This window comes from Thermobia domestica, chromosome 1 (genome assembly GCF_964235325.1).
Source record: "Thermobia domestica chromosome 1, izTheDome1.hap1.1, whole genome shotgun sequence".
In the NCBI taxonomy this organism is placed as follows: Eukaryota; Metazoa; Arthropoda; class Insecta; order Zygentoma; family Lepismatidae; genus Thermobia; species Thermobia domestica.
Window position 1 is genome coordinate 208,537,330 of NC_137454.1, and position 27,816 is coordinate 208,565,145.

General features: G+C 36.6%; 2 protein-coding genes across 4 annotated transcripts in view; one reads left to right on the forward strand and one right to left on the reverse strand.

Moving 5' to 3' along the window:
- Window positions 1-11,209, reverse strand: part of Cisd2 (CDGSH iron sulfur domain 2) — a 36,801-nt gene extending 25,592 nt beyond the window's left edge. Inside the window, exon 1 of the mRNA XM_081769287.1 lies at window positions 11,052-11,209. Coding sequence (XP_081625413.1) covers window positions 11,052-11,148 — 97 coding nt within the window. The 5' untranslated portion in view covers window positions 11,149-11,209. The remainder of the gene's footprint in view (window positions 1-11,051) is intronic.
- Window positions 11,210-11,290: 81 nt separating this feature from the next.
- The window catches only part of Efa6 (Exchange factor for Arf 6), a 284,205-nt gene continuing 267,679 nt past the window's right edge, over window positions 11,291-27,816 (forward strand). The window contains exon 1 of one of the 3 annotated variants that reach the window (XM_081769243.1): window positions 11,291-11,503. In XM_081769243.1, coding sequence (XP_081625369.1) covers window positions 11,360-11,503 — 144 coding nt within the window. In that variant the 5' untranslated portion in view covers window positions 11,291-11,359. The remainder of the gene's footprint in view (window positions 11,504-27,816) is intronic. The other 2 variants (XM_081769253.1, XM_081769263.1) reach the window with 2 other exon arrangements.

Consider the following 27,816-nt stretch of genomic DNA (forward strand, 5'->3'; position numbering starts at 1 on the left):
GTAAAGAGAATGAAGAGGAAGAAGTAAGGATGTATAATGACACTGAGTCCTGCAAGAGACAATGAAAGTAGCCAGAGTGAATACGAACCGTCGCCGAAAAGATGTAATGTCAACAGTGTGATCACACAATTTACTGATGCCACACTAGAGAACATATTCGAGGATTATCATGTGAGTAGATTCAACTCACATAAAAAACTTCTGCAACGACACCCGAAACTGAAGGCAAAGAGCAATAATAAATGCGTGTTACTATATGTAGCAAAGAAACGGCAAAACACGGCTGCGTTCAAAGGAAATCGTACACTACAGTTAAAGACAATCACGCAGGGCACCATAGCAAAGTTTGATGAAGAGCAATCTATGGGAGCTAACGCCCTGTAATTATGGCACGTGCTCTACTTTGCCCTGCTCTTGCGGACGTTTACAGCATCTTGCAGAAAAACGGACATCACTGTTTACTTCCAGGGTGCTAACATTACACATGCTTTCCTTTTTGTACGTATTCACCCGTTCGAGTCCAAGTACTTTCCTTGTTAGATTGGAAATATCTTACTTGATTTTCATCTTTTTCTACAAGCAAGAGAGATGGAGAGGGTGGCTTATTCTTTGTTTCAACTTTTTCCTTTAATGTGAGACGGGAGAAAAATTTCTCGTTTTCAATGAGATCGTCCACTAAGTTTCACGATAATGCATCCACATTAGGGTGATGACTTTTATGCAACCTCGTTTCCCTGTATCGTAATTTGATGAGCTTTCATTCAAGATTAGATAAAATCTCTCTTTCAAGACGATATAATGAAAAAACCTCACACACAAAATGATTTTTATTTAGACAGATACAAAATTGATCATAAGCTTTAGAATCACGCATATACAATATCATGAGTCATCAAACATACAAGGAAGTTAATTATTCACTATAATGTCGATACACAGGGTGAATCTCAGTGGCCTTGTTGCGGCAGGAGTCATATAAATCTTAAAAAGCTTTGATCGCATGCTCACAGCACTGGTTGCTTCGGGCAATGTTAATTGGGATTCATCTTTCAGGTAGTATTTGAGACCTGTTGGGTAGTCATTTAGAGCTGTGGATAGTTCATCAACATCTCCAGCATGAAACAATCGACTGCTGAACTAATGGTCAGTCCATAAGTAGGAAATGAATGAAGAGATTTTACGCAGCCTGTTCCTGGTTTCGGGCATCAGAATAAACACAAGGGCTAGAGTGCGCATTGCTATGTTTGGGATCTATTGAAACTTCACTAAATGGATGTCATTCTTCTCAGTGAAGTCACGGAAGATACAAGTGAGGCAGTAGAAAAACTTCGTTCTCTCTCCAGCTGCATGCTTCCGTAGTCTCAGTTTTACCATTGCTAAAGATTGCTTTCAATCTATCATATTTGCTCATCAAATCGTATACAAAGAAGTTCTATATGTTTGGTGATTTAGTCGACCAATGTAGCTCATAGTCCATGACAACACGAAGAACAAGATCCAGCTACAAGGTGCTAGCAACTGATGAACTTGGATTTGGAGTGACCTCTCTCCTTAAACATTTGCTCCAGCCGAATAACAACGCCTTTTTTCTTCCCGGTATTCATACTTGTTGGGTCGGCAACAATCATAACAATTAATCTCTACAGGTTGGACTCCTCTAACACACCCTAGAGTCCTTATGCGATTGTTTGAGCTTTTCCGGCTTTTTAATTTGAGCGCAGTCAACTTAATTTCTTTTGCTTCATTCTTGAGGACCACGGCCAGACATGCAAAGCCATCAATGCGTTTGCCGTCGAAGTCTGTACTCCACTTCTTCAGATGAAGCGAGCTCACCAAGTGTTTCTTCACCTGAGCAGCTCTCGTGTAGATAGTCTTGAGAATTGCTGACTGACACGGGGTTGGGATTTCAATGCCCTCACCACAAAGCTGGTGGCACACTTTTACTGCTCATTGAAACGACAGCTTTGAGCTTATAACAAGTCGTCTTGGAATGCCTGTTGAGTTACGCTTCTTTCTGCTCGTTGATGCTGCATTCTCATCCTCCCAAGGACTCTCTTCGCTGTTGTTGGATGAGTCCGTGCAATTTGCGGAACAATAAGGTGTTGCTGAGCTAGTAAGTGTCGACACAGTAACTTCCATTGCGTTCCTTCGCTTGGATGGATGGATGGTCTTTGCAATAGAAGGTTTACTAATGGAATAACCAACCTGGTCCTTGTTTTTAATTTGCAGTTTGTAGTTCTTATCCTCTTCGCATATCATCCATTCACCTTTCACTTTGGCCACATCAAACAGTTCATTCAGAGAATCAAAATTTCGTTTTTTTTTTTGTTTTTTTTTTCTGCAGTGCTCATACGCTTTCAGAAGGTTTGCTAATTTTGCACAGATGGCTTGATCAGATACATGCAGGAAGTTCAACGTTTTGCTCCATAGGGCTTTAAGCTCCACAGCAATTATACCGATCCTCCCTCGCCGTTCTTCGGCTTAAGAAATCTGTAGCGTCCAATGACATGTTTTTTCAGGGGTATGCGACTTCGATCACTCAAGAGAGCTTCATAAATTGAAACGTTGCCTCTTCTTGGTGGCGATTCAAACTGGAGTAAGTTTTGTCCAGGTTTCCTTATTCTTCTCCGTGTTAGAAAAGCTCTTAGGAACTCAAATAGAAAAGGCATTAACGTATATATTAAATACGTAACAAATTAAAGAAATTGTTATTCAGTTGTCATATATTTGTTTATAAACAAGCAAATAACAATTACACAAAATAAAAAATGTAGGCATTAATAAAATATTATATGCTCAATTATAATAATAAACTCTGGATATATCTCCATTTAACCTCCATTTTTGGTACCTATTAAACTCCCTTCGTCACCAGATTGATACCAGAAAGGGTCAGCTTGTAATCAATAATAATAATAATAATAATAATAATTTGATTGGCACAAATTAGGTTTACATATCAACAATGTTAATATAATTATATAAAATGCTAAAATGGCCAACATAAATTTCAAACTGGTTTGTGCGTGACCTTTTTCAATATTTCAATGGAATAAGCGTCATTTTAGTCATGAATAGACAAAAGTCCATTCATTCATGCTACAAGAAATATTTTTTTTTTTTAGAAAAAAATCAAAACGTCATCACCCTAATCTACATGTCACTTCACTCACACACATAAATACATGCATATCTCACAACACGGACAAAGTACATTGTACACTGTATCACTTCATTTAGAGGAAGTATATTAGTTTGTTATTATATTTTGTGTACACATTTTGAGATTATCGGAATTCTTTTCCTATATTATTCTGACGTTCAGTCTTCTAGAGACTGCTCCTTGGGTTCAGCACGAGAAATATTTAATACACACTTTACTGAAATTTTTAAGTGCATTAACTACCGGTACCGCTTCGCCAATAACCGTTAAGATCCTTAACCCCTTGTACTGAAATGATGAGTCTAGCTCTCGTCATGGCCTCCCGGTGCCAAATCGCACAATGACGGGCTACACTCGTCATAAAATTTAAACTATTGTAGCATCACGTAGGGTTCTATATTGATGTTTTGAAAGTTATACAGTAAAACCTGCCTTCAGCGGACCCTTTATTAAACGAAATATTTTACGGTCCCATGAATTTTTGAAGTCAAATACGTGTAAAAGTCCCTCCATTAAGCGGAAACTGTTATGCGAACAAAAGCAAAATAAACCTTTAACGGGAAATTCTGAGTTCCGGACTACAGCGTTTAGAAAATTTTTAAGACATCCTGTGAAAGGGCAAACATATGCATTACAGTGCTTGCGGTAAATTCATTCCTTCTTAAAAGTGCCTGAACACTGTTTACAGCTAATTTGACCAAATGTGAACAAAATTCGTTATGCATGATTGTCAAACGTATCTTTTTCAATGATATTCTGCTCTGGACGCCTCCTTTTGATAAATACATACTTGAAGCCAATCCTGAAATCAGGCGTGTATTGAGAAATATGATCGAAGCACCTAATTATGACCACCTTAGCTTATCATTTCAATTCGAGTTATGAAGTATATTTTTGGAGTTTTTTTTTTTTTTGGAGGGGGGGGGTTAGTTTCCAACAATCCTGATTTCAGTAGATTCAGGGCTTATTTACATAGATAGGTTGCATCAATCAGGAAATCATTTTGGTCGTAAGTTGGTCTTTTCACCGAACACCACAAATTTGAATATTCTTGTTAATTTATTAATATCACCGCAATGAGGTTAAGTATGGAGTGCACAACTCCAATTTTTCAATTTTACTCGAAGTTTTCTAATTTTTGAGAATACAAATGGTATGAAAGGTAGTTCATCAGTAACAGCCTGCGTAGGAATGTGTGTTCCGTTTTGTGCTGAATGGAAGGAAAGGGTCAAGTAAATATCTTTTTTACATACATATCCTACATTTTTATCCACGTTATACATTTTCCTCCTTTTCGCAATACTTACTCTTGTCCATCTGAGTACTTAACTTCCTTCACTATCTAAATTCTTTTTCGATTTTAACATTTCATTCTTTCCGATTGTGATTCTTTCACCTTACTTTTCAAATTATATTACTTTACACATTTTTTAATCATCTAGTAAATCGCCAGTAAGACTTTGTCAAGTCATTTGGCGTGTCTAAATCGAGATTGTAACGCTTTACAGGACAGAACAGAAAAATAAATTATTCTGCTCTGCTACGTTATTTACTTGATAAGTCATATGGACTGAGTAAGCTTAAACTACACTAAGCCAGAGCATAACATTGACGTATACAAAGAATGAAACGACTGAACCGAGAATTGAATCCGGGTCTCCGGCTTACCGAGTCGATGTGGTAACTAACTACGTTACCTACTCCGTTCTCTAAATAGTTAAAGCACTGGCATTAAGCCGGAGGCCTAGGCTAAATTCCCAAACCAAGTGAGCATTTTTCACTCTTTGTGTACCACTGAATTCGGACATGCAATCAGTTATTTCCTCTACCATATATATGAAGTATGTCCAATTTGTCAGGTATAATTTATTTCCAGTAGATTCCTAAACCATGAACTTCATGTGGAACTTACTATGGTTGTTTTCTGTTGACCAATTAATATTACAATCAAAGAGAGAATTGCAATTTTTGTTTAAATTTAAAAAATGATTATGATAATATAAAGAACAAAAGAATCAAAGATGAAGAAGGTAAGGAAATATCTTTACAATGAAGGCCTAGTTTTATTTATCTAGCAGACGTTTTATTTTGAACAATGGACAAAGGTTGACAGCAGAAGTAACGAAATTATCTGACTCATCCACAGTGACATTTTGCGGGTGACGTGACGTATAAAAATTATTTTCATAACTAGCTAAAAAAAAAAAAAAAAAAAAATACCCGTTCGTAGCACGGGAAGGATAAGGTTTATATAATATATCGGTATCACATTTGGAAGTAAAGAAATGAGTGAAATAAATAAGGCAGGAAGAGCACTTCCATTGGCGTTGTTATTGTCAATTCCTAGACCAGCTGACAGGTCCTTTTTAGCTTAAACTACTTGGGCTTAAATGTCATCAGGACTATCAACAATCAGCTTGGCGATGCCAAAAACTAGGAATGCGATACTAATATCGACCAGTTTGGAAATGCTATTTTTAAACCCTTCAGCTTCCCTGATAACGATGGTAGCTAAAGTTGGACCAGAACGGCACCAGGACTATTACTGTTCATCTCAGCGACGCCGAAAAATATGTATTAGACACTAATATCACTCATTTTGGGTGTGTGTCCTCTCCTTTTATGCCTATATTTTATTCCCCCTCCCAGCTAAATCCACCAAGCCGAAAATAGAAAACACGCGTAGAGAAACGAATACAATCAAAATAAAGAACGAATAAGAATACCTTCGGCGTTGTCTCTGCCAGTATGAGTGAAAAACAATGCGGTGCTCCTGTTAATTTGCAAGCCAGGTGACATTAGAGTTGTCAACGGTTCGGCTCACGGCTCAGTCACCAATTAGCCTAGCCAATGTCTCACCTGAGCTGAGCCGAGCCGGTTGGGCGCCACATTGTCCTGATTAACAGCAAGAAAAAAATACAAGTTCGCTTAGAAATATTTTTTCAGTTATTGATAAATAGATGGAAGTAATAGAACAAAACAAGTCTCTAGATAAACATAAAGGATGCCTTTAGAAAAATACGTAGATGCTGTTACATGAAGTTAACAATAATAGGGAATGGAATACGAAAGGCATCATTCTTTCCTCAGTTGGGTTATTTTAAGATTGCGATTATCACTCCTTGTTTAAGAAGGAGAACTTACATTCCCCTAACCTTCCGTCTATCCACATAGCTTAAACAGAGAACATAGTTTAAAAAATGATGAATTTAAGACATAAAACCTCTCGTCTATTTACAAAATTATTAGTAACATGTAGGGATTCTTATTGTAACTCCTGTAAAGAAAGATTGAACTCTTTACTTGCCGAGATTAGATCATATTCAATAGACAAATAATGTTGTTAACGGCTCGAGCGCCTCGGCTCACAGCTCAGTCACCACTGAGCCGAGCTAAGAAATGAGCCGACACAACAGCTCACCCAACTGAGCCGGCTCGAGCCCTCAGCTCACTTTAGCCGAGCTGAGCCGATGGCTCAGGGTTAGAGCCGAGCCGGTTGGCATTACTAGCTGACATGTCCCTTCTTGCCTAAACTTTAGCTTAAATGTAATCGGGAATGTCACTTAACAGCTTAGCGGTCTTGAAAACTGTGCATTCGACACTATCTGTTATTTTACTTCTTATCCCTCTCCTCTAAGACATGGAGGTATTCTTAGACTTGGACAGTGTCGGAAGTATCACTATCCAACAACGAGCCCGAAAACTATGGACTTGACAGTATTATCTGTCGGGAGCTCCCTCGCGGCTATATGATGTGTAGGGGTTTTCGACGAGAGAGACCTGGCTTCGATTCCCGGTAGCAACTCAAGTGGTTCAGATTCCCGTTAAGCTGTAGACCAACGTCTCGTATAGCTTTGCTACTGAAACAAACACCGAACTCCAATTCACTACAAGTACAGTAATATCTGTCACGGTAAGTTCCTTTTGTGCTTAACAGTAACATTTGGCGCGGGTTAATAGTGACTCGAATAACTGGATGGAATCGAACTGTGTTGTTCTTTTGTGTGATGTGATATTTTTTGTGCATGGCGACTCAGCAGTTCTAGAATTTCAAAAGCTGTTCCATGAATTTAATGCGGAGTGTGCTAACTCGACTTTCTTAAATAATTGCGTTTTGAATTCGGAGGCGAATTGTTTTCGCTTTGCGGCTTTGTGTGGTTTCATTGATTTTGACAAAAAATGTAATGGCTGTAACCGTAGGATGAATCTATGTCCGAAATGTGGAGTGCGTGGCAGATTAATAGTGTCTCATGTTTGTTTTAATCGTAATTGTGGTCGTTTTAGAAAATATATTTCTTTGCGTAATGGAACTTTTTTCGGTCATACAAATCTAAGTATTGGGCAAGTGCTCCATTTGTTATTTATATTTATTATTATTTATAGTTATATTTATATTATTTATAGTTATATTTATTTATTTTTTTGTTGCTGGTGGTACAAATTGTCAATTTCTTACTCACGAATTTGCCGAGTGGAGAGCAATATTTTTTAATTTGTTCGGCATGCTGCTTTGCTATATCATTAATGGTGAGTAATTTTTGATTTTTCTTGTAATATTTTGGAAGGTTTCTTAAGATTATTCTTTTTTCCAGTGAAGTTTCTTCTAGCGGGGGTTTGGGGGGGGGGGCGTAGCTCCCATGTAGATTAGAAAATAATCGTAGGAAAATGTATCACGAGTTACTTAATTTATTGTACTGACGTTTTTAGAAAGGGGATTGGAGAGAGTAGCCCCCATGTAGACTTGAAAATAATCGTCGTGATTATTCCGTGTTTTTTTTTTTTTTTTTTTTTTTTTTGTTTAGTTTTCTCAGTTGATAAATTAGATGTTTTTGTGTAATATTGTTCTTAATTTCGTGTGGTTAGGTTAGGTTTAGTTAGGTTATGTTTAGCTAGTTTAGAAGCTGCTTATTATTTTAACTGATATGCGTACATTATAATTGATTCATCTGATATGGTTTTCGGGTTAGTTCAGAAAGACGTTCTTAAGTATGTTTTCATTCTTCAGAGTAGTCTGGCAGTAAGTTCCTCGTAACAAGTTGTCTGTTTTTAGGAACTAGTTGTGAGAGTACTCCGATGAATCGAATCGTTCTTAAGAACTGATTCCTGAACTGTTCCGGGAACCAGATCAAATGAATTGATTCCAGTCACCGGTCGGCACTAAGTAAATTCTTGCCTTCATAATCTCCTTTATATGCATACATTTTAATTAATCCCCCTCCAAAAGTTAAAAACACTGTCAATATTTTGTGACAACACCTACCAAAATACTTGTCAGGTGTAATGTTAGGCAGACGTAACGATACTTTTTGGAAGAGTGCTTCTGGATGAAATTCGCCAGTATTGCGCAAATGATCACGGAGGAGGAATAGGTAGGCCTAAGTTCTAAGATTAGTACACAGTGAATGTAGTTTCTAACGAAATCTTCGTTTACGCGCATAACCACCTTCTCTTCGTGCGTTCTCTACGAACCAGCGTTGCCAGAGTGTACGATAATTATCAAAACATACGATAATTTTGTGCTCCGGTTGATAGAAAATAATAATTATAAAACATACGATAATTTTAGGATTAGATGGAATGTACATTTTCCACTGGTATTTTCTTTGTGCATAAGGAACAACAGCTCTTTGTGCGGAGATAGTCAGGGAAAAAAAACCCTGTAGAACGAAAGAGCAAACAAAATGACACTTTTCTTTTTAAATCCCTAACAGCTTCAGCGGACAAAACTCAGGTCAAGATGATGACCATAAAAATGAAAAAAAAAATCTTTGTTTTACGTCCCTCGGTTATGCCGGTTAGGCTAAAGGAGACGGTGATGATGAATAATGAATGAAATGGTGGAATGAAGAAAGTGGGAGGAAACGGGAGAACCCCGAGAAAACCCACGTACACGGTGTTTGTCCACCACAAAGTTCACTTGGCGGGGGCTGGGATTGAACCCGTAACCCCAAGCACCAGAGGTGAACGCTCTACCACTGAGCCACCGCGGCCTCGGATGACCATAAAATCACAATGGAACTAGGTTTTCTTTTTGGTGGGCGAAGGGAACAAGTGTAGCATTGTTCTTCCCTGTCTGTACCTCTACACAAGAAACAGAGAACAGGTGTTTTCCAGCAAATCTAACCGAATAGCGGTACATCAAATATTGCAAATCGACGATCCTAACTGCTTTTCCAATTTTCCCTCTCATTATATATTATACATTTTGTCTGTGTACCAGAAATACGATAATATCTTCCGATATTCGATAATTTTTAGTTATTGTGACAATAAATTTGTTTCTGTAGTCTGGCAACGCTGCTACGAACGTTCCCACGTGGGTTACTAGCTTTGCTCTGCGTTGAACGGGAATATATTAAGCTTGCAGTAACCACCTAGCACATACTAGTGCATGTCTTTCGCATTAATAATAGGGATTGAGTATAGCCCGCTCCCCCCAGTGATTTTTAACGAATCATAGTGATTCTAACGATCCATGCTAGTTCATAATGAATCGGAATCGCATGTTATAACGATTTAAGATGTAAATCTTGCAGTAAGGAAGTTTTAGTATAAGTAGTAGTAGTAGCTGTAGTAGTAGTAGTACCAGTAGTTAGTAGCAATAGTAGTAGTTGTAGTAGTGGTAGTTAGTAGCAATAGTAGTAGTAGTAGTAGGAACGGGTTAGAAGCCCCGCAGGGGTTGGTTCGGTTCTGTTCTTGATATACGTATTAGTATTAGTAGTAACAGTAGTAGTAGTAATAGTAGTAGTAGTAGTAGTAGTAGTAGTAGTAGCAGTATTAGTAGTAATACTAGCAGTAATAGTAGTAGCAGTAGCAGTAGTAGTAGTAGTGACCCTTCCAGTTCCGGTGAAAAAGAACTGGGGGGAGCGGGCTATACACAAGCCAATAATAGTTTACAAACATATCCACCGTTGCTTCGCCTTATGCTGAACGGGAATAGATATCTAGCTTCTAGTGCCACCTAGCACAGTTTGGTGTGTTTTTCACAAAAATAATTATTTAAAAGACATATAAGTTTGAACGCACATTATTAATCTATTCATATTTGGACATACGCCAATAAAATAGCACTCTAAATGTATTAAAGTAATATTTAAAGCAAGATATAAATAATTTTATAAAGTGGCCAACAGATCGTAAATTGCACTGATAATCATATACCGGTATATGCCCTAAGCAAATTTTTCGGTTTTCAGTGTCAATTACGTAACTTCAGACTTTTATTTGAGCAGAAGAAACATTATTATGTTGTATATTGCTCTCGGGTTAAATTCCAAAGTTGGGCGTCCGTTTCCAGCAAACTTTTTAAAATTTACAGAAAAGATATGGATAATTTGATCGTTTGTGTGCTTGATAATATATAAGAGTCTCGAAAAATCTGTTTATTTGTTATATATAAGCGGTTATAAACATGGGATTATACGGCGAGCGGAGGGAACTACTTGGCGCAAGGTAACCGAATAGTTGCATTGTGGGAAAGAAACAAACATTTATGTTATCAACATGGCGAATGTACAAGGGCAATGAACTAAGAGTTTTAACATTTGTGAAGCAATACGTTGATAACGAGCAAAATCTTCTAAAAGTTTGTGAAGAGCGCGGATTAATGAACCTAATAACAAATTGCAGAAAGTGTGGAAAGGAGATAACAGCGAAAAACGTGGCGAAAGCGGACGCCCAACTTCGGAATAAATGCCTTGCTCTCTCATACAATTTATATACGCTTCATTTAATATAACAATTACTGTGGTGAATTTTTGACTGTCTAGGCCTCAATACATAAAAACAATTGAAATTAGAGGAATTCGGATATTACCAAATTCACTTACATAATTGCATAATAGAGATGAATATATAAATGTATACGATAAAAAATATTTATATTTACCTCCAAGCCTAAACCAACCACCAAATGTGTTTGGGATAGGTAATTCTGACAAATAATTTGGTAAAGAAACTTTTACTACTCGTGCAATAGGCTCCATTATGCCTTACAACTACGTCTATCAGTACAGCAATTAATTAAGTGTTTAAATACTGTGAAGAACCAAAACGTGATAATATTTAAAATTAATCTTAATAATTTAAAAGAATTTTTAATATTTTCACGTATAATATGTTATGATTTTTATTTTTACGGAAACTGTTTTAAAAACATATGTATACATTGATCAAATCTCCCTCAGTCGTCTCAACATGGCTGAAGAGGTGAAGATAGTTAGATTAAGGAGAAGTGATTCTTGTGGGTTGGGCTTTTCAATACTTGGTGGTGCAGGATCGGACTTTCCACCAATTGTATATGACATAATAGAGAATTCACCGGCTGCAGCAAGTGGTGAGGTAAGTTAAATTTTGTTTCAACCCAAATGGTATACTACAGCTGTCAGTCAGTAAGAGGTGTTTCCACTGCATCCGTTTTGGAGCAGAAGTTTTTTTTTTCTTTTTTTCTCGGAAGAGTAAATAATGTAGGAGGTTACTGCTGGTAACACTTATTCCTTATAACAGGCACATTATTATTTAGTTTTAGATAGCACAAGTAAAGTAAATGCTTGTTAAATATAGGTTGCCCTAAATACATTTGGGCTGACCTGGAATTCGATTCTTAGTATTTCAATTAAAATCTAAAATTTAACTTGTCTCACCGGATGTATCTTTGGATAATATCGAAACCTATGAATAATTTATTTTTATGTTCTTTTTCTAAGACTTTTGTTATGATAAATACGAGCCCAATAACTTCAATTAAGTATACCGGTGCTCGTGCGGTGCGTATTATTCATCGGTTGAATCTAGTGTGCGAAATAAGTATGAAATTAATTAAATTAAAGAGTTATTTTAAACAGTTCACTTAAATTCATTAGTTCATATAACCTTATTTAAACGAGCTTTTATACATGGTCTTGGAAGTTAATTTATTTATGATACGGGTAATGCGATTATGAATCCCAAAGTCGATAATTAGTCAGTGGATTAACTTGAACTTAGGCTGTTGGAAATATTTTGGTTTGGGGTTAGGCCTTTGACTTTAGCTTACAGCTGGCAGTCTGTAATATTACAGAATATATGTATCAACAATAGTATAGCTTTCTGATAGAGGAAAACGGATATGGCTAAAGAAAAATGAAGAATTCTATCAGGTTAGGTTATTTGATTCTATCCGGACACTTTTTTTTTTTACGTTGATTATAAAAGATCTCGTGTAAGTATTATTGTTAATGTTAAATATATATTTTTGTTTTTTTACTTTTAAGTTTGTTATTATTATATCCTCCCTTCACAGAAAGGCCGATAAAATTATACTTATTATTGTTTAAGTGTATGTGTATTAACCAGTGATTAAAGAATTAGAAATTCAGTTTTGTTCTGATACGTCTATTTTTTTTTCAAGTTCACTCCCTGTCATCATATTGCTTATGTAAAAAAAAAAGCAATTCATTTTTTTTTATATATATATATATATATATATAGCCTATATGTTGGGAGTGTCCTTTGGGCATTTGTGCTGTATCACCGGACCATACGAAAATCGAAAAAAAAGAAAGTACCAAAATGTGCTACATTTGGCTAGATTATGTTGCGTTACATTGCATTAGGCTAGGTTACGTTCAGTTGCCTTCGAAACAGAGGCGTGTAAAGTTTTACCTTTTGGAGTAGAAAATTACTATTTGCGTATAAATATGGTGGCCAGATGTTTGACATAAAAACTACAGTGAAAAAAAAAAAAACAAAAACAATGTGCTAGGTGGCCACTAAACAGCACGAATGCTATCTAACCGAGTCAGGGCACAGCGAAGCTAGTGGGCCCGCGCAATAGCGTGGGGGTACTTCCAAAGGGAGCAGGCACGGCAGCGACTGTGAGCGCGTGAGGGAGGGAAGTGAAAACAGGTGGGTTGTGCCTGGTTTCATAGTAGTAACGCTCCACTTGTAAACAGTACACCGTGTGTTTCATACAATGTCAACAATTGACACTCGTTATTTTTGTATTATTCTATAAAACTCAAACGGGATATGTCACAATACGCGGTATTTCCACACTGCCTTTTCGTTACAAAATCTCGACAAGTGTACCTCTCTGCTAAATAGTCCCTTCCGCCTTCACATACAACATCAAAAGCAGCAAACAACCACTTTCTTAACTTCAGCTATTTCCTTCACCTGAATTTCACTCACTCTTCCTCACAAACCAAAATAGATTCTCAAATCCACCCGGTAAATTTCCAAAAATTGGTCTGGCGATACAGCACTTAGCCCGTCCTTTGAGCTGATCAGATAGACCGCTAGCAGTTTTTTTCCCCTTATTTTTTCAACTTTCTTTCTCCTATTATCCGTTACGCACTTACATTATTTCTTTTGATAGAGTCTGAAGAGGTGTTTATCTAGTATTTTTATTTTCGTGCGAGCCCTCCTAGGGTAGGTCAAAGATTTGAACTCTTAGCATGTGTTTGTTCCAGTTTTAATTAGAAGGAATGAAAGAAGAGGAAGGTCCTATTTGGAACAAATGGGAAAAGTGTAATGAAACTGATTACTCTGAATCTCTAAGCCCTTACTGTATAATTGTAAGAACAATTCGAACCTGGTTTTGTTTCTTTAAAATCATCTTTATAATTGATTTAATGTTGATACCATCGTGAATAAAAGTGTATAACTTAGCTATTAACAAACAGTATTTTATTTTATCCATATCTTCCTAATGAGGAGACCTTATTCAGGTATGGTCTCCAGCTATAGCAGTAATGTTCCCTCTACTTCAAGGAAAACGATATTCAGATTATTGCTAATAGTTGCTATAGCATTCATATTAAATAGCTCAAATAAAGACAGAGTTTTAATTCTCCGAATACAAGGTAAAATCTTATTAATGGGCGTTATAGGATACATATTACAAATGAATAAAAAGTATGCTATTCAAAAATTTAAATAATTATTTCTATCCTCGCTGGAGTCTTTGTTAGTAAGCATAGTTTAGATGTACTTATGTTCAGGGCTTGAAAAATCCACTCGCTTGCTCGCTGAGTACTTTCTTATACTTGGCGAGTAAAGACCGATCAATCAAAAACGTGAATTCAAGAATAAATAGCAAATGTCACTCTTTTTTTCCTTTCTTTAAAAAAAATAATAATGGCATGTCAGTAAACAAAGCAAAAATGTATTAGTATGTTTACTGTATCGAAAAATGATTATTGTTTACTTGTATAAACACTGCGACTGCAAAATGGTCTGGCTAGTAGATTTTTTGGCTGGCGAGTACTTGCAACCAAGATTTTTCAAGCCCTGTTTATGACTCTTGAAAAACATATAGGAGCCATTTCATAACATATCAGTACACAGTTTGGAATCGGCCATTGCAGATTGCAGTGGTATTTCATGTTCTGACAGCTATCACCAGCGCGTGGAACAAGTGGAAAGCTGATATTTATGTGTGAATCGGTTTCGATATTGCAGGCCCCGAAATTGGAAAAATTTACTATACCCTGGCCGGTAAACGTTGATTTCTCACAGCTTTGCACAAGGACGCGGCGAGCAAGCAGAAGACACCTGAGGCTCAGAACTTCTCGCGTCTCCATGGTAACCATTACACATTGCCAAACTTTCACTCGCCTTCTCCCATCCTCAACGAGGAAGCAAACGATTCTCCCCTTGTATGAGAAGCACATGGCAACACCGCACTCTTCAATCCTCCTCGCGAGCTGAGCTGTCAGAAATCATCGTTCGCCGGCCACGGTATAAGAATTGCGTGAGTGACATTTGTTTTCTTCGCATTTGCGGCTGACCGAAGGGACTTACAACTTTGGTAAAGGCGTCATTTTAAAGCTTGTGAAAAGAGCTCTCAAATAGCATACAATACTACTGTATATATATATATATATATATATATATATATATATATATATATATATATATATATATATATATATATATATATATATATATATATATATATATATATATATTCAGGGTGGCCCATTGCAGTCTTTCCGCGGAAATGTTTCGAAAACGGTTGAACATACATTAACTGAACAAAAACTCAAATAGGGAATATCATGAGGCAAATCGAATGGTAATTTCGCGGCGCTCTTCGTGGGGGCCCGGGACCCAACTTAAAATTTTTAAATGGAAACATGGGGAAAGTGACACCTTGTTCGATAGATCTCTTTAAATACTAAAAAGCGATGTGGCTAAAGATTTTTCATATTGGTCACCGTATTCAAAATGGCCGCCAAGATATGTTACCTGTATCAGTTAAACGTCCAGTACCACTAAGAAAACAGTTGAACATAAATGAACCAAACAACTCAAATAGGAAATACCATGAGGTGAATCGAATGATGTCGCGGTGCTTCCCCCCCCCCCCCCTAGGGCCAGCTTTCATGAGAGCCCAGGCCAAACTTAGAAATTTTAAACTAAAATATGGGTCAAATGATAGATCGTCATACACTAAACAGCGTTTTGGCAAAAGATTGTTCATGTAGGTCACCGTTTTCAAAACGGCCGCCAAGATATGGTGCCTGTATCAGATAAAACGTCCAGTACCACTAATATTAAAACGGCTGAAGATGATAACGGATGAACATAATAAGACTCCTATAGGAAATCACAGAGTGTATATATCATTCCACAGCTCGAAAATGTTGCAACAGAGAAGATGATTGGAGTAAAAGTACCATAATGCAAAGGAGGAAATCTGATTCCTGTAAAATTATTGTTCCAACGTCCTCCGTAAGTGGGTGAAGTGGGACGGGAGGGAACGGTTAAATTGCAAATGAAAATCTTAGTTTTTGCAAATTGTGTCTACACAACAAAATTATCTGAAATGTGTTTTTATAAGAGATAGATGTCCGTAATGGAAGAAAGTAAATAAAATTCTTGTTAAATGGTACCCTCCATTTTGATTGTAGGCAATGATTTGTGCAAAAATGAATCAACTGAAACGCGAAACAAATTTGTCGAACAATGCAATTTTAAAACAATGTGTACAAACGTTGGTTTTCCTCAAAAGTCGTCTGCACAATATTGGTTCCTTACACTACCAGCCACTTATACACACAAGTGTTTTAGACAAAGCATACCTATTGCAAGTAAAAGTGGGGTCCTCATTTGAGACTTTGACATTCATTCCCGCTTCACCCACTTACGGAGGGAGATCGGAAAGATAATTTTCTAAGAGAGAGATTTTTGTCATATTTAGCATTATGTCACTTATACTTTAATAATCTTTTTCTCCGTTGGATTATTCTCGAGGCGTGGAATGGTAATATACCCTCTGTGATTTCCTATACCGGTACGAGTTTTATTCTGTTCATTTATCTCCAACCGTTTTCATATTAGTGGTACTGGACGTTTTATCTGATACAGGCACCATGTCCTTGCGGCCATTTTGAAAACGGTGACTCAAATGAAGAATCTTTTGCCAAAACGCTGTTTAGTGTATGAATATTTATCGAACGAGGTATCACTTGACCCATATTTTAGTTTAAAATTTCTAAGTTGAGCCCTGGGCCCCCATAAAAGGCTGCCCTGGGGGCACCGCGACAACATCATTCGATTCGCCTCATGGCATTTCCTATTTGAGTTGTTGTTTGGTTTATTTATGTTCAACCGTTTTTGAGATATTTCTATGGAAAGATGAAAATGGGCCACCCTGTATATATAATGCTACAATATCAATTAAGAGCGACTGAGCTCCAACCTATAACTTTAGCTTTCAAACCTTTGATTTACGGTTATTTGTGATTTCACGTTTATAACATTTTAAAAAGATCTACTTTAAATAAATTACTTAGAGGTCTTTTTCACAAAGTTTATCCTTTTAAATTATTGTTCAAAGCCTTTGCATTTTAATAAGCCTTCTCCGAAATAAATGCAAATGTATTGTGCTGCCATCTCTGGAGTTTTTTAAAGTATACGTTTGTGGACGTTTATGTGTTTGTGGCAAAGCCTTTCGACAGTGAGATCTCGGAAACTACAGGCCCTAGAAAATTGACGTTTTCACTGATCGATTGCAGATTTTCCGTAGATTGTCCAGTTCTAACTCAATATTTAAAAAACATGGGCATTATTTCTTTATTACATTTTTATTTAACTGTTGGAATTAAAAAAAGAAAAGAAACTAAAGCATCATATCCTACGAATTATACATTCCAACACCACATTATTGTATACAGTGGCTGCATATCTCTCAGGCGTTTATTTCATGGTCAAATTATAATGAAAAACGATGGATAACAATTTCTCCAATCTAAGTTGAATCTTTATTCTTTGGAGTGTTTTACCCAATTAACACCATATATAACTGACATTATAATTAATTGTGTATGTAATGTAATTGCTTATTACATACTACATACAAGAAGAAAGAAAACACATATCATACATGAATTAAAAACTCCAACCGAAAGTAGGTTCAAATCTTTAAACAGTGAATGATATTCAAAAAGTAATCGAAAAACCTCTCCTTTTAATGTATATCGTGCTGATTTTTATCAAGACGTCTTTCACTTGTGTCTGTAAAGCGACATGCACAGATGTGAGGAATAACAAGGAGATTCATGCTTATATGTGAATGATGCGCTGTGTAGAGAGCGCAGTTTCAGCTAGTATATATATATATATAATAGATGATAGATTTGAATATCATTGAAAATTTTAATTTCCTCAGAAAGCTATAATTTGAAAATTTTCAAGGAATTATAAAATGATATTTGAACTGTTACTGCATTCCCAAAATGTTATATTGGGGACAGCATGGGATCATTTGTTTCAAGGCTTTCCATTTGAAAACATGGAGTTGAAAGTCGCATTAATTTAGGTTTTCCATTAAAAGGAAAAAAAGTGTTAAAACTAAATAAATAACACATTACAGTGTAATGAAGAACATTGGTCAGGTTCTGTCCATATTTGGAAGTTAATATTTTCTTTGCATGCTGCTTACAGTTTATTTTGGAGTGAACTTGAAAGGCTTTTCCGGTTGTCAGTGTGTCCTTCTCAGGCAGAGTCTACTTGTTGGGATCACAAAATTCACCTCATAGAGTACATCCACCGCACGAATTCAGAGAACATCAATTTTCCTAGGATGCGCAAAAGGTGCAGATGGGCCAGTTGAATAGAGAAACGTCACTTTCACTTCATCTTTCTTCAGGGGTATAAGTGGATCTGAAAAGGTAGGGGGACGCATGACGGCAAGCCGTCCCCGGTGCCTATCTTTGCCCATTGTATTTTTTTTAGAAAGTGGGGGGACTCCACATATATTTTCTGCAAATGTGGGGACGACGTCCCCCCGCGTTCCCCGCACTTTTACCCCTGTCTTTCCCCCAAACACGCCAGCTACCACCTGTTACGGATTGCAGTTATGTCTGCCACTGCCAGTTTGTCGTCGAGTTTGGTGAGTGTCTGTTCCAATGAATTCACTCAAAATACGAAATGCCTTGACAAAAAGTTTGGGGTCTTCTGAAGCTGCAGGAATGTTGCTGACTCTATGGACTTTTATTGACTGACAAGTGTAAAATGCACTTTAGTAAAGTTTATCGCTGCACAGTCAAAAAGCTGCCGAGGTAAAGAATGGTATTGTCATAGGATGCTGTAGGCTTTGCTGTAGCTGCCAACCTCTTGACAGTGTCAAACATTGAATCAAATCGTCTCTTCTATGACTTGTTGCAACAACATGCCATTCAGCTGCTGTGTTGAAATCAGCTTAAAAGGTATTCTTATATTGAACAGTAGAACCATCAGTAAAGTTATACATCTTTTTCGGTCTTTGCTGGAAGCAGTACACAGCCATAGTTGGAGACACTCCAAAATTGCAACATAAGTGACATTCTCTGTTTTTGTTTTCCCTTAATAGTACATTACAAACCGTGATGACGCCAGCTTTAATTTTCTGGGGGAGGGGGAAAACCAAATATTAGGGGAGTAGGTCTTCTTTTGTATACGGAAAAGGGCAGTTTAATATTATTTGCCTTACGTTACAATTTTAATTGGGGGGGGGGGGAGAGGCGACGTGATCAGTGTCTTTCCCTTTCCTCACTAATTCTGTGATAGCTTTGTGTCTCATTTTGTGTTACAAAATTATTATTTCCATTCATTTTAGAACGAGAACCTTAATTAAAGCAATTTTCAACTTCACGTTTGGATATGGCGACTTTTGTATCAAGTGAGTTAAATTGATTTTAGTATCGTTTTCGGCAGCAAAGCTGGCTATATGAGACGGGACGTACTTATTAACGTGGAATCCAAATCACATGAGCTCCCACCGGGAATCGAACCCAGGTCTCCCACGCCGAAGGCGCGTGCGCCAACCGCCTAGCTTCGAAGTAGCTCTTTGTATCAAATGATCCTGTGTTTATCCCAAAATAAAATTTCGAGAGGCATTCATAACAGTCCAAATTAATTTATTTTGTAATTTTTGATTTTTTTTTTCAAAATATGGCTTTCTGAAAATATCAAATTGAAACTTTTTAATTTTTCCAAATAATAATAATAATAAGGCTAATTAACAAATAAAAATTCTATTCTAAATATCATCTGAAGTTCTTTTCCTGAACTTTAAAATGATACCTTAACCAACGTCCTAGGTCTTTAGGTGAGCCGTATATTCCAATCCAAAAAAGGTCACTCGCGCAATTTTTTGTAAACTATGAAAAACTTTTGGGGGAGGGGGAGCTGTGATTTCGAAACCGGTTCACATATCAAATTGAAATATCAGTTTTTTTAGTGTGCCATGAACTGTGTCAAATTTCATCAAAATGTAGTGTTGTATATACCAGTTTTGTTTCCCAAAGGATTTAATGATCACTTAGCACTGTTCTTCACTTTTAGAATTTCACTTGTAAAATTATGAGAAGTCTGCGTGTTACGTTTCTAAGTGTTTTATATAAACCTATATGAAAAAATATGATCACCTTATTTTAACGTCAGTCCATAAAGTTTACGCATTGAGAACCAGTGAGTTCTTACTACTTTACTTCCTTGAACAATATGCTTAAACTAACTTGTGCATGTTCATTTATCCTTTCGCAAAAAAATAAACAGTTAGTGTTGAAATATTTACACACACACACACAGTTGGGTAATTTCTACACATCGTGAGAATTACTATATAATCGATTCAGTGACAATCGAAATAATGCGTATTCAGATTTTTCAACAGGATACGAAGGTCAATACTTTTTTATTCATTTAAGATAAGATTTTTTTTTAGTTGCACTCAATTTCGTTTACTTACTCTTTTATTTATTTATTTATTTATTTATTTATTTGTTTATTTATTTATTTACTGCGTCTAATACTTAGTGTAGCATTAAGTCTGCTCTTTCGGTATTCTCTGATACTTTCCCCAGCAGATTTGGAAACTTGCATCCCACTTTTTACAATTTACTCTTGCACTAATTTGCATTAAAATGTCATTTTCCTTGTACTAGAATCCTCTTGTTTTGAAATTGTTTATTTCTGTGAAAAACTTCAGAAGACATTTTTGAACACTTCTGTAAACTTGTACTAGTTCATACAGACTTTGCTCCCTTTTAATAGGCATTGTGAAAATGCTGTTACTATCGTAAATCTGTGTTAAAGGTTGATTATACATTTATCTTAGATAAATGCGTCTTTAACCTGCTGTAATATTATTGAAAACCTTGAAATGTTTACATCATGTAATAAGGTACTTGACTAACTGGTAACGAAGTAGCACTTCTAAATGCGTCTTCTTCTGAACTTAGGAGTAAATTCTGAGAAGTGGGGTGGATTGCCGGTGACTTTTCAGACCTGCTGAGGAAGATATTAGAGCACACTGAAACAGTACAGTTAATGGTACATTAAATATTAATCACCGTACAGATTATTATAACAATAATAATTTTATATTACAGAAATAATATTTGCAGCTTCTTATTTGGTTGGTTGGTTCGGAATTCAATGTCCTATTCAGTAGCTAAGCTATATGAGATGTGCTTAACATGGAATGAGATCCATATGAGCCCTCACTGCGATTCGGACCCTGGTATTTCTGAAACTTTCCATAGCTGAAAATCAAAGTGTATTCAGGAACGATAAAAATAACGAAGTTGGTTTCTTTTGGCATTTTAGTGAAACCTGTATATGTTGGCCACCATCAGTTCCATTGAAAAGTGGCCAACGTACAGAAATAGGTGCATTTTGGAACAATAGCTATTGTAGATCATACCATACGCATTTCTGATTCAATAATTATTTGGTATCTGGTATCAGTTGGTATCGTATAGATAATATATAGCAGAGCTCCCTCGTGGCTATGCGGTTAGCGCACGCAACTTAAACGTGGAAAACTCAAGTTTGGGGGCCCAGTAAAAGCTTATGTGGTACTGATTCCGCGTTAATCACGCCCCATATAGCCTAGGTGCTGAAGGAGATATTAAGCACAAACTAACCAACCAAATAACAAATGGTATATATTTTTTCTGCAATTTAAAAAAATTGCATACAATAAATATCTGTCTCAGTTTCCCGTTCGTAATGTATAATTTTTAATATAGTAATTTCAATATGCTAATCATCTACAAAACGTTACGGCACACCAAGGAGTGGTTATTTGTGTTCTTCCTTACACTTTGGAACATGAATTCGATCGTTATTTGTTCATGTTTCCCAGAAATAAAAACTAAACATGCAATGAAAGGAGATCGTTTTAGTCTGTGTTAAGTGATGATGCTGAATTTGGATTTTGGGTATCCTTTTATGGTAGGAACCTTTCAAGTCCCGCCCTAAGATGAATATATACGCCTAAGAAATTCCCAGACCTAAGGTCTACTCTTGTACCAAGAGTGTTTAAAATCGCCTGAACTTCTAGCCCACTCCATCTCGTGTCTTCCTTTGTTCACCTCGCTATGTACATATATGTATACAATGAAGCATTCCAATGCCTAACCTTGTGCTAATAATGGTTCATATTGCTAATTCCTAAATTCTAGGCAGCCATATTCTCTAAATGTTAATATTACGTTTTGTTTTACAGATCTTTTTAAAAATTGGGTTTGTTATTTCAAATATAAACACAATCCGTACGTTAATAATCTTATACCAAGTTGAAAATACATGATCCACTCGATATATTTAGAATTTCACAAATTCTTAGAATAGTTTTAGCATTTATTTAATACGTGCATAGCATATCTTAATAATATATGAAAGAATAATTCCAACAATAAACGTACAAAATCTCGTAAAAAATAAAGCAATATGATACGGCTTGGTTATACCAATACTGTACTAATAAAAGGGTAAAAAAATCCCAGGTAGGTCTTAAGTGATTTTTTTTCCCCTTCAGTTGGGTCTAATCCGAAAAAAACGAAAAAACTACGTTTTTTCGAACGGTCCAACTGGGCAAACCCTAGTCTTACCACTTTTCATAGCAACGGAAGAAGTCGATCAATTTAAACACCTCATTACAGCTGCGTGGATGTGTTCAACCGTTCTTTTTTTTTTTTTTTTTTTTTTTTTTTTTTTTTTTTTTTTTTTTTTTTTTTTTTTTTTTTTTAGGGCAGTGATCACCAAGCTTATGAAGCTTCTGAGCTACCGGAATCAATGTTAGCCAACCAAAGCGTTAGCGCGATCTACCGAAAATGTCCCCGTGGGGAATTCTCATTATGTCAGTAATGTGAGAGTCGGTGCGTTGTCATAGTTGGAGGATCCATATCTGTAAAATATCGGGAAGAATGCTCTTCCTCAAACGATCGAGCTCTTGTTGGTAAAATGTTGGCGTTTATTGTCTGCCCGGGTTTTTGTTGATTTTCTTTGAGGAGGAAATATTAATTGTGATTTCCCTATTCGCATCTTTTTGATCAAGATGATCGAGGTGTGTCTATGGTTTCCGGATCGTACTCGAAAACCCAAGGTTTATCACAGGTTATCACTTGATGCAAGAAAACTGGGTGTTACTCAACCAACAGTTTATACCGAATTGCCGAACAGTTGTCCTTGTTGTCATCCGAAAAGGCTTTTGAGATGAATTTCGCACAAATTTCGATATTTTAATTCGTGGAAATAATTCTGTAGACATCTGATTTCGGTAGTTTCACCTCTTCGACCATCCTTACAATTAAAGATCAATTCTTGTCCAGAACGTTCTTCATCTGAGTCGCATTGTCGTCAGTATTAGAGGTTCATTAGCGTCCTGAGCGATGTTTATCCTTGCCTTCTATTAGTGAACGCCTTGTGCCACTTAAATATTTCCATTGATGATATAACCCAATTGTTATAGACTTTCCGTACCATTGGTAGCGTACAATATCCGATTTGTCCACTTTGGAAATAAATAAAATATCGCTGCTCCAAATATTAGGTGGGTGTGAATGAAATGTATCTACACTTTTGCCATTACTCAGCTGACGAATGAATTCCGGGATAAATGGAGTCGGGAGTGTGCAATACGTAGAAATCCTCAATCGCACTTTGCACCGCTAGTCATGATGGATAATCTTCCCTCCCAAGAAGTGATTGAAATGCCGGAAGAGGTGGTAGTCAGTCGGAGAGATAGCGGGGAGATATGATGGGTGAGGAAGAGTTTAATCCTACATATAATGGAGAATCTGCACGTCCTTTGTGCGACATATAGGTGAGCGTTATCATACAATACAACAACACCGTATCTGTTGACCACTATTCAATGCTTGCGGACAGTTTTACGGTGTATTTCATGGACTATAACAATCTACATCGGTTGTTTTCTCTCGCCTGATAAAGACTGTGATGGACGACCGTTTACGATGATAGTAAATTCATTTTCCATGTAAACTGACACTCCAATGCAGGAAACTTTATCAGTTACTCCTTTTACCTCACGATTGCACGGAGGTGCCGTACGACCTGGTATGATGTATGCTCAACTTGTCTGCAATGGCAACAACACTTTTCCGACGGTCCGCCTTGATGGTGTTCGTGAGCAACTCACCCGAACGTGATGTTGGTGGATACGCACACGGCTCATTTTGCTACACCGGGTCACCGACACAAAATTTGACAAACCGCTGCGAATTGTATGTTAATTCGTCACTCCTGGTCCAAAATGCACTGTTAATGTTTATTTCGGCTTGCTGTGCAGAATGTCCCAATTTGAATTAAAAAAAAAAAAAAAAAGAGTTCCTCATGGTGCATTTTCATACGAATCCGTTCAAGAACGTACTTTCTTCTGATTGTCTGTGTACCTTGGTCTGTCTTCTCGACGTGTATAAAGTTTGTGATGTTGGACACGCTACTTGTGTCCATCCCTATGTTATGTTGCTGAGGTGAGTTTCCCACCAGATGAGAAAGGAACATATCATTCACACCAACCTAATATGCTGATTTTCGTCTGTTAGCGTCACTCACGCTGCTTTATTCCTTGCTAAAAAATCCGCACTGTGTAATCTGCAATGCCTTCTAGACAATTGTTTGAATCTTATTGTATATCTGAATCTCTTCACCAAGTCGCCGCCCCATTTTGTCTCTACCTTTTTGACCAGCGTAACGGAAACATTCTCAGTATCTCGGGCACAAACCGTCTATATCTAATGAAGTATGTGCCTGTGTCCCTTTTCAATGTCAAGGCTATATGGGACGTGGACGTACAGTTTATGGTGCAACTCTAACTATAGTAATGCGTTCAATGGTCGCCAACCGGGAATCAAACCCTGAGTCCCTTGCACCAAAGGTGTGCTTACTCTAGCTACCAGGGTTGACTGGTTTAAACCACCTGTTTAAAAAAAAAGAAAAAAAAATGGTTTAACCCCCCCCCCCAAAAAAAAGAAAGAAAGAAAGCGAAAAATGCTTTAAATCGTGTGAACTTCATGGTGACGTTTCCACATATCAAACTGTCCGCATTACGTTTATCTGTTTTCACCTTTTAATCAAGGGGTCCAGTGTTCAATTCTCGGTCGAACAACAACCCATCTTTCAAGTGTAAACCAAGTAGCGATTCGACGTGTCCCTTTAAGCGAAGGTCTTCCCTGTGATAACCTTGGTATTTCATAAGGATGTTAAGCCTAAACATACGAAATGAAACCAAATTATATATTTCTACTTGAATGAATGCCTGTTTTATAAAGAAGCCAAGGTTGCTTAAATATATTGATAGAAATTGGCAAAATTTAGCAACTGCCTACGTAGCTTCCAACATCAGCTTGGATTTGACTTGGTTTTAATTTTATTGAATGATATCTACCTTCCAAATTTGTAATTTAATACCTCAGTTTTAGCGTAGTAATTATGATACATTGACCTTAAAATTTTACATACAAACACATTTAAAGTAATAACAGGATTTTCCCAATAGCTAAGGCGGGAGTTTCCCGATTTATACGTACATAATTCTGTATAATGTTTTTACTTGTGTAACTGTTTATCTTTTTGTCCTTCTGAAATGACTCTTGACAATTATATTAACAAGTAGGCCTATGTACAGATCAGTACAACGTATTTTTATCAGGAGTTCTTCGTGAGTGAGTCGGCAATCGTATTTGTGGCCAATTAGTCCCGGATTCGTGTCCAAATAGACAATTTCTCTTGGATGTAAGCCGAGAAGCGGTTTGGATTCTGCTTTAAGCTTATGTGACCCCTTCCAGCATAACCTTGTTGTTGCATAACAACACCAAAGCGAAACAAACTAATTTCTGTCCATATTTAATATAAATACATAGAGTAAATTATTAAAAAAAAAACTTTTTTTTTGTTTTATCAATAAAAACCATGGTTTTTGCCAACCCTGCTAGCTAGTATACCAGCTTGGAGGGCACGATTGACATTTTGACAGAATAAATATAATAAGCGATTCTGATTAAAGGAGTTTTAAAATTTATGAAACGAAATTAAATCTGGAAGATTGTTTCAACCGCTGAAGGGGTTGAAGATAACAGATGATGGAAAAAGTATTTGATTATGAGAGTGGGTGCAAACGAGAGCACTTTGGAACACTCACGGACATGGTCTTGTTCACCTTATTCTTTCTGGACTAGAGTCGAACTAGAAATTTCTCGCAGAGAGGTGAGTGTTTTACCACGTGATTTACAGACTATCCTCTTAATGTTAATGCATAGTAGTGAAGGGTTGATTTTCTGCTAAATGGAAACGCAGCTCAGGCGATTTTTCTAGTACGTGAACTTACTGGTGTTAGATGAACTTTAGGGTATGTCTGGCGTGTTTATTTGATTTAACCATTTTTCTTCAAAATACTGAGTCTAATGGTGTGATTAGTAGACTAGTACTAGCGAACGATCCTCTTACAAATTTCAACCCCACACTGTAGGAACCCCACAATGAGTCTGTAATCTCCGACCAAATATACACAGTATTCTATAGAAATCTGAGTGTGATTAATAAGTATTCAGGAAAATATGTTATGTAAATGTGGAGAGAACGCGGCCCATTTCAATTGACCCTCTCATTATTCGTTCAATTCTACTGCCAGCAATTGAGACGATTGGAAATCCTCGTAAAAAAATTAAACATATTCGACATTTTTTTTTTCCGAAAGTAGAAATGTTATTTAATTTTTTGGGGGGAGGGGGGAAGAAGGTTAAATGAGTCCTCATATTTGATTGACTTCAACTGTAAGTATGGGAATTATGTGCACACCTCAGTAATACATACATCATATTAAAATCGAATAATATTTGCGAAACTTACCATAGAATATAATTTTTAAAAACACGTGTGTGTATGTGTATGTGTGTGAGGAAGGGGGGACGGGGTTCACTCTATCATTTCTAAATAATTTTAAATCCAAGCAGTGAGAATGATCGTGAAACCTCAAAAAGTATGCGCCGTATTCCATGAAAATCTTATATTTCTACGAAACATATCTTGGATCATGCTTCTATATGTAGGTGAGTAGTCTATTCCATATTAGGGGGCATATTCGCCGCTTATTCTTTACTGGTTTTAATCTAAAGCAGGGGTAATTACGGAAAATAGTCAATATATATATATATATATATATATATATATATATATGTTTTAAAAAAACAGTTTTTTAAAAGTCCAACCCACCTGAGCCCATATGGGTTTCTTCGGGTATTTTCGGATTTAATCGGGTTTTTTCGAAATATTTCAACATCTTTGGGGTAAAAGTGTTAAAATGTGATTTACATTTCAAGATTATCATTGTCACAGCTTGCAACAATTTTCTATTCACTGCTGTTTTAAAAAAAAAAGGACTAGCCATTTTGATATTTTACATTGCATCGGCGAGAAAATCTATACAGCGCAATTTAGCATGTCGCGTGCTTCCACCCTCACAATTTCAACTTAAAAGACCGAAAATTGCGCTTTGTACTATGGATACTCGCTATTTTGAAAAAAATGGCCGCCATTTTGAAATTTTACGTTGGTATGCCGTCAAAATCTATACAGGTAATTTAGAACGTCTCGTGCCTGTACCCTGAAAATTTTAACTTAAGAGACCGAAAGTTGCACCCTCTAGTGTATCCGTTACAGGCAGACAAAGGAACAAATGTAGATCGAGTCATCCAGAAGCCTCAGTGACGTTCGCCAAATATGAATACCAAATATTTCAATTTAAAACAAAGGTATAATTCATGTTGTGTGAAATAAATAAATGTTTCAAAATGTGTTATATGAAATAAACATCTTCCAGCGTAGAATAAATGGATTTATGGTGGAAGTTCAATTCCGATACTTTGTGCGTTCAATTA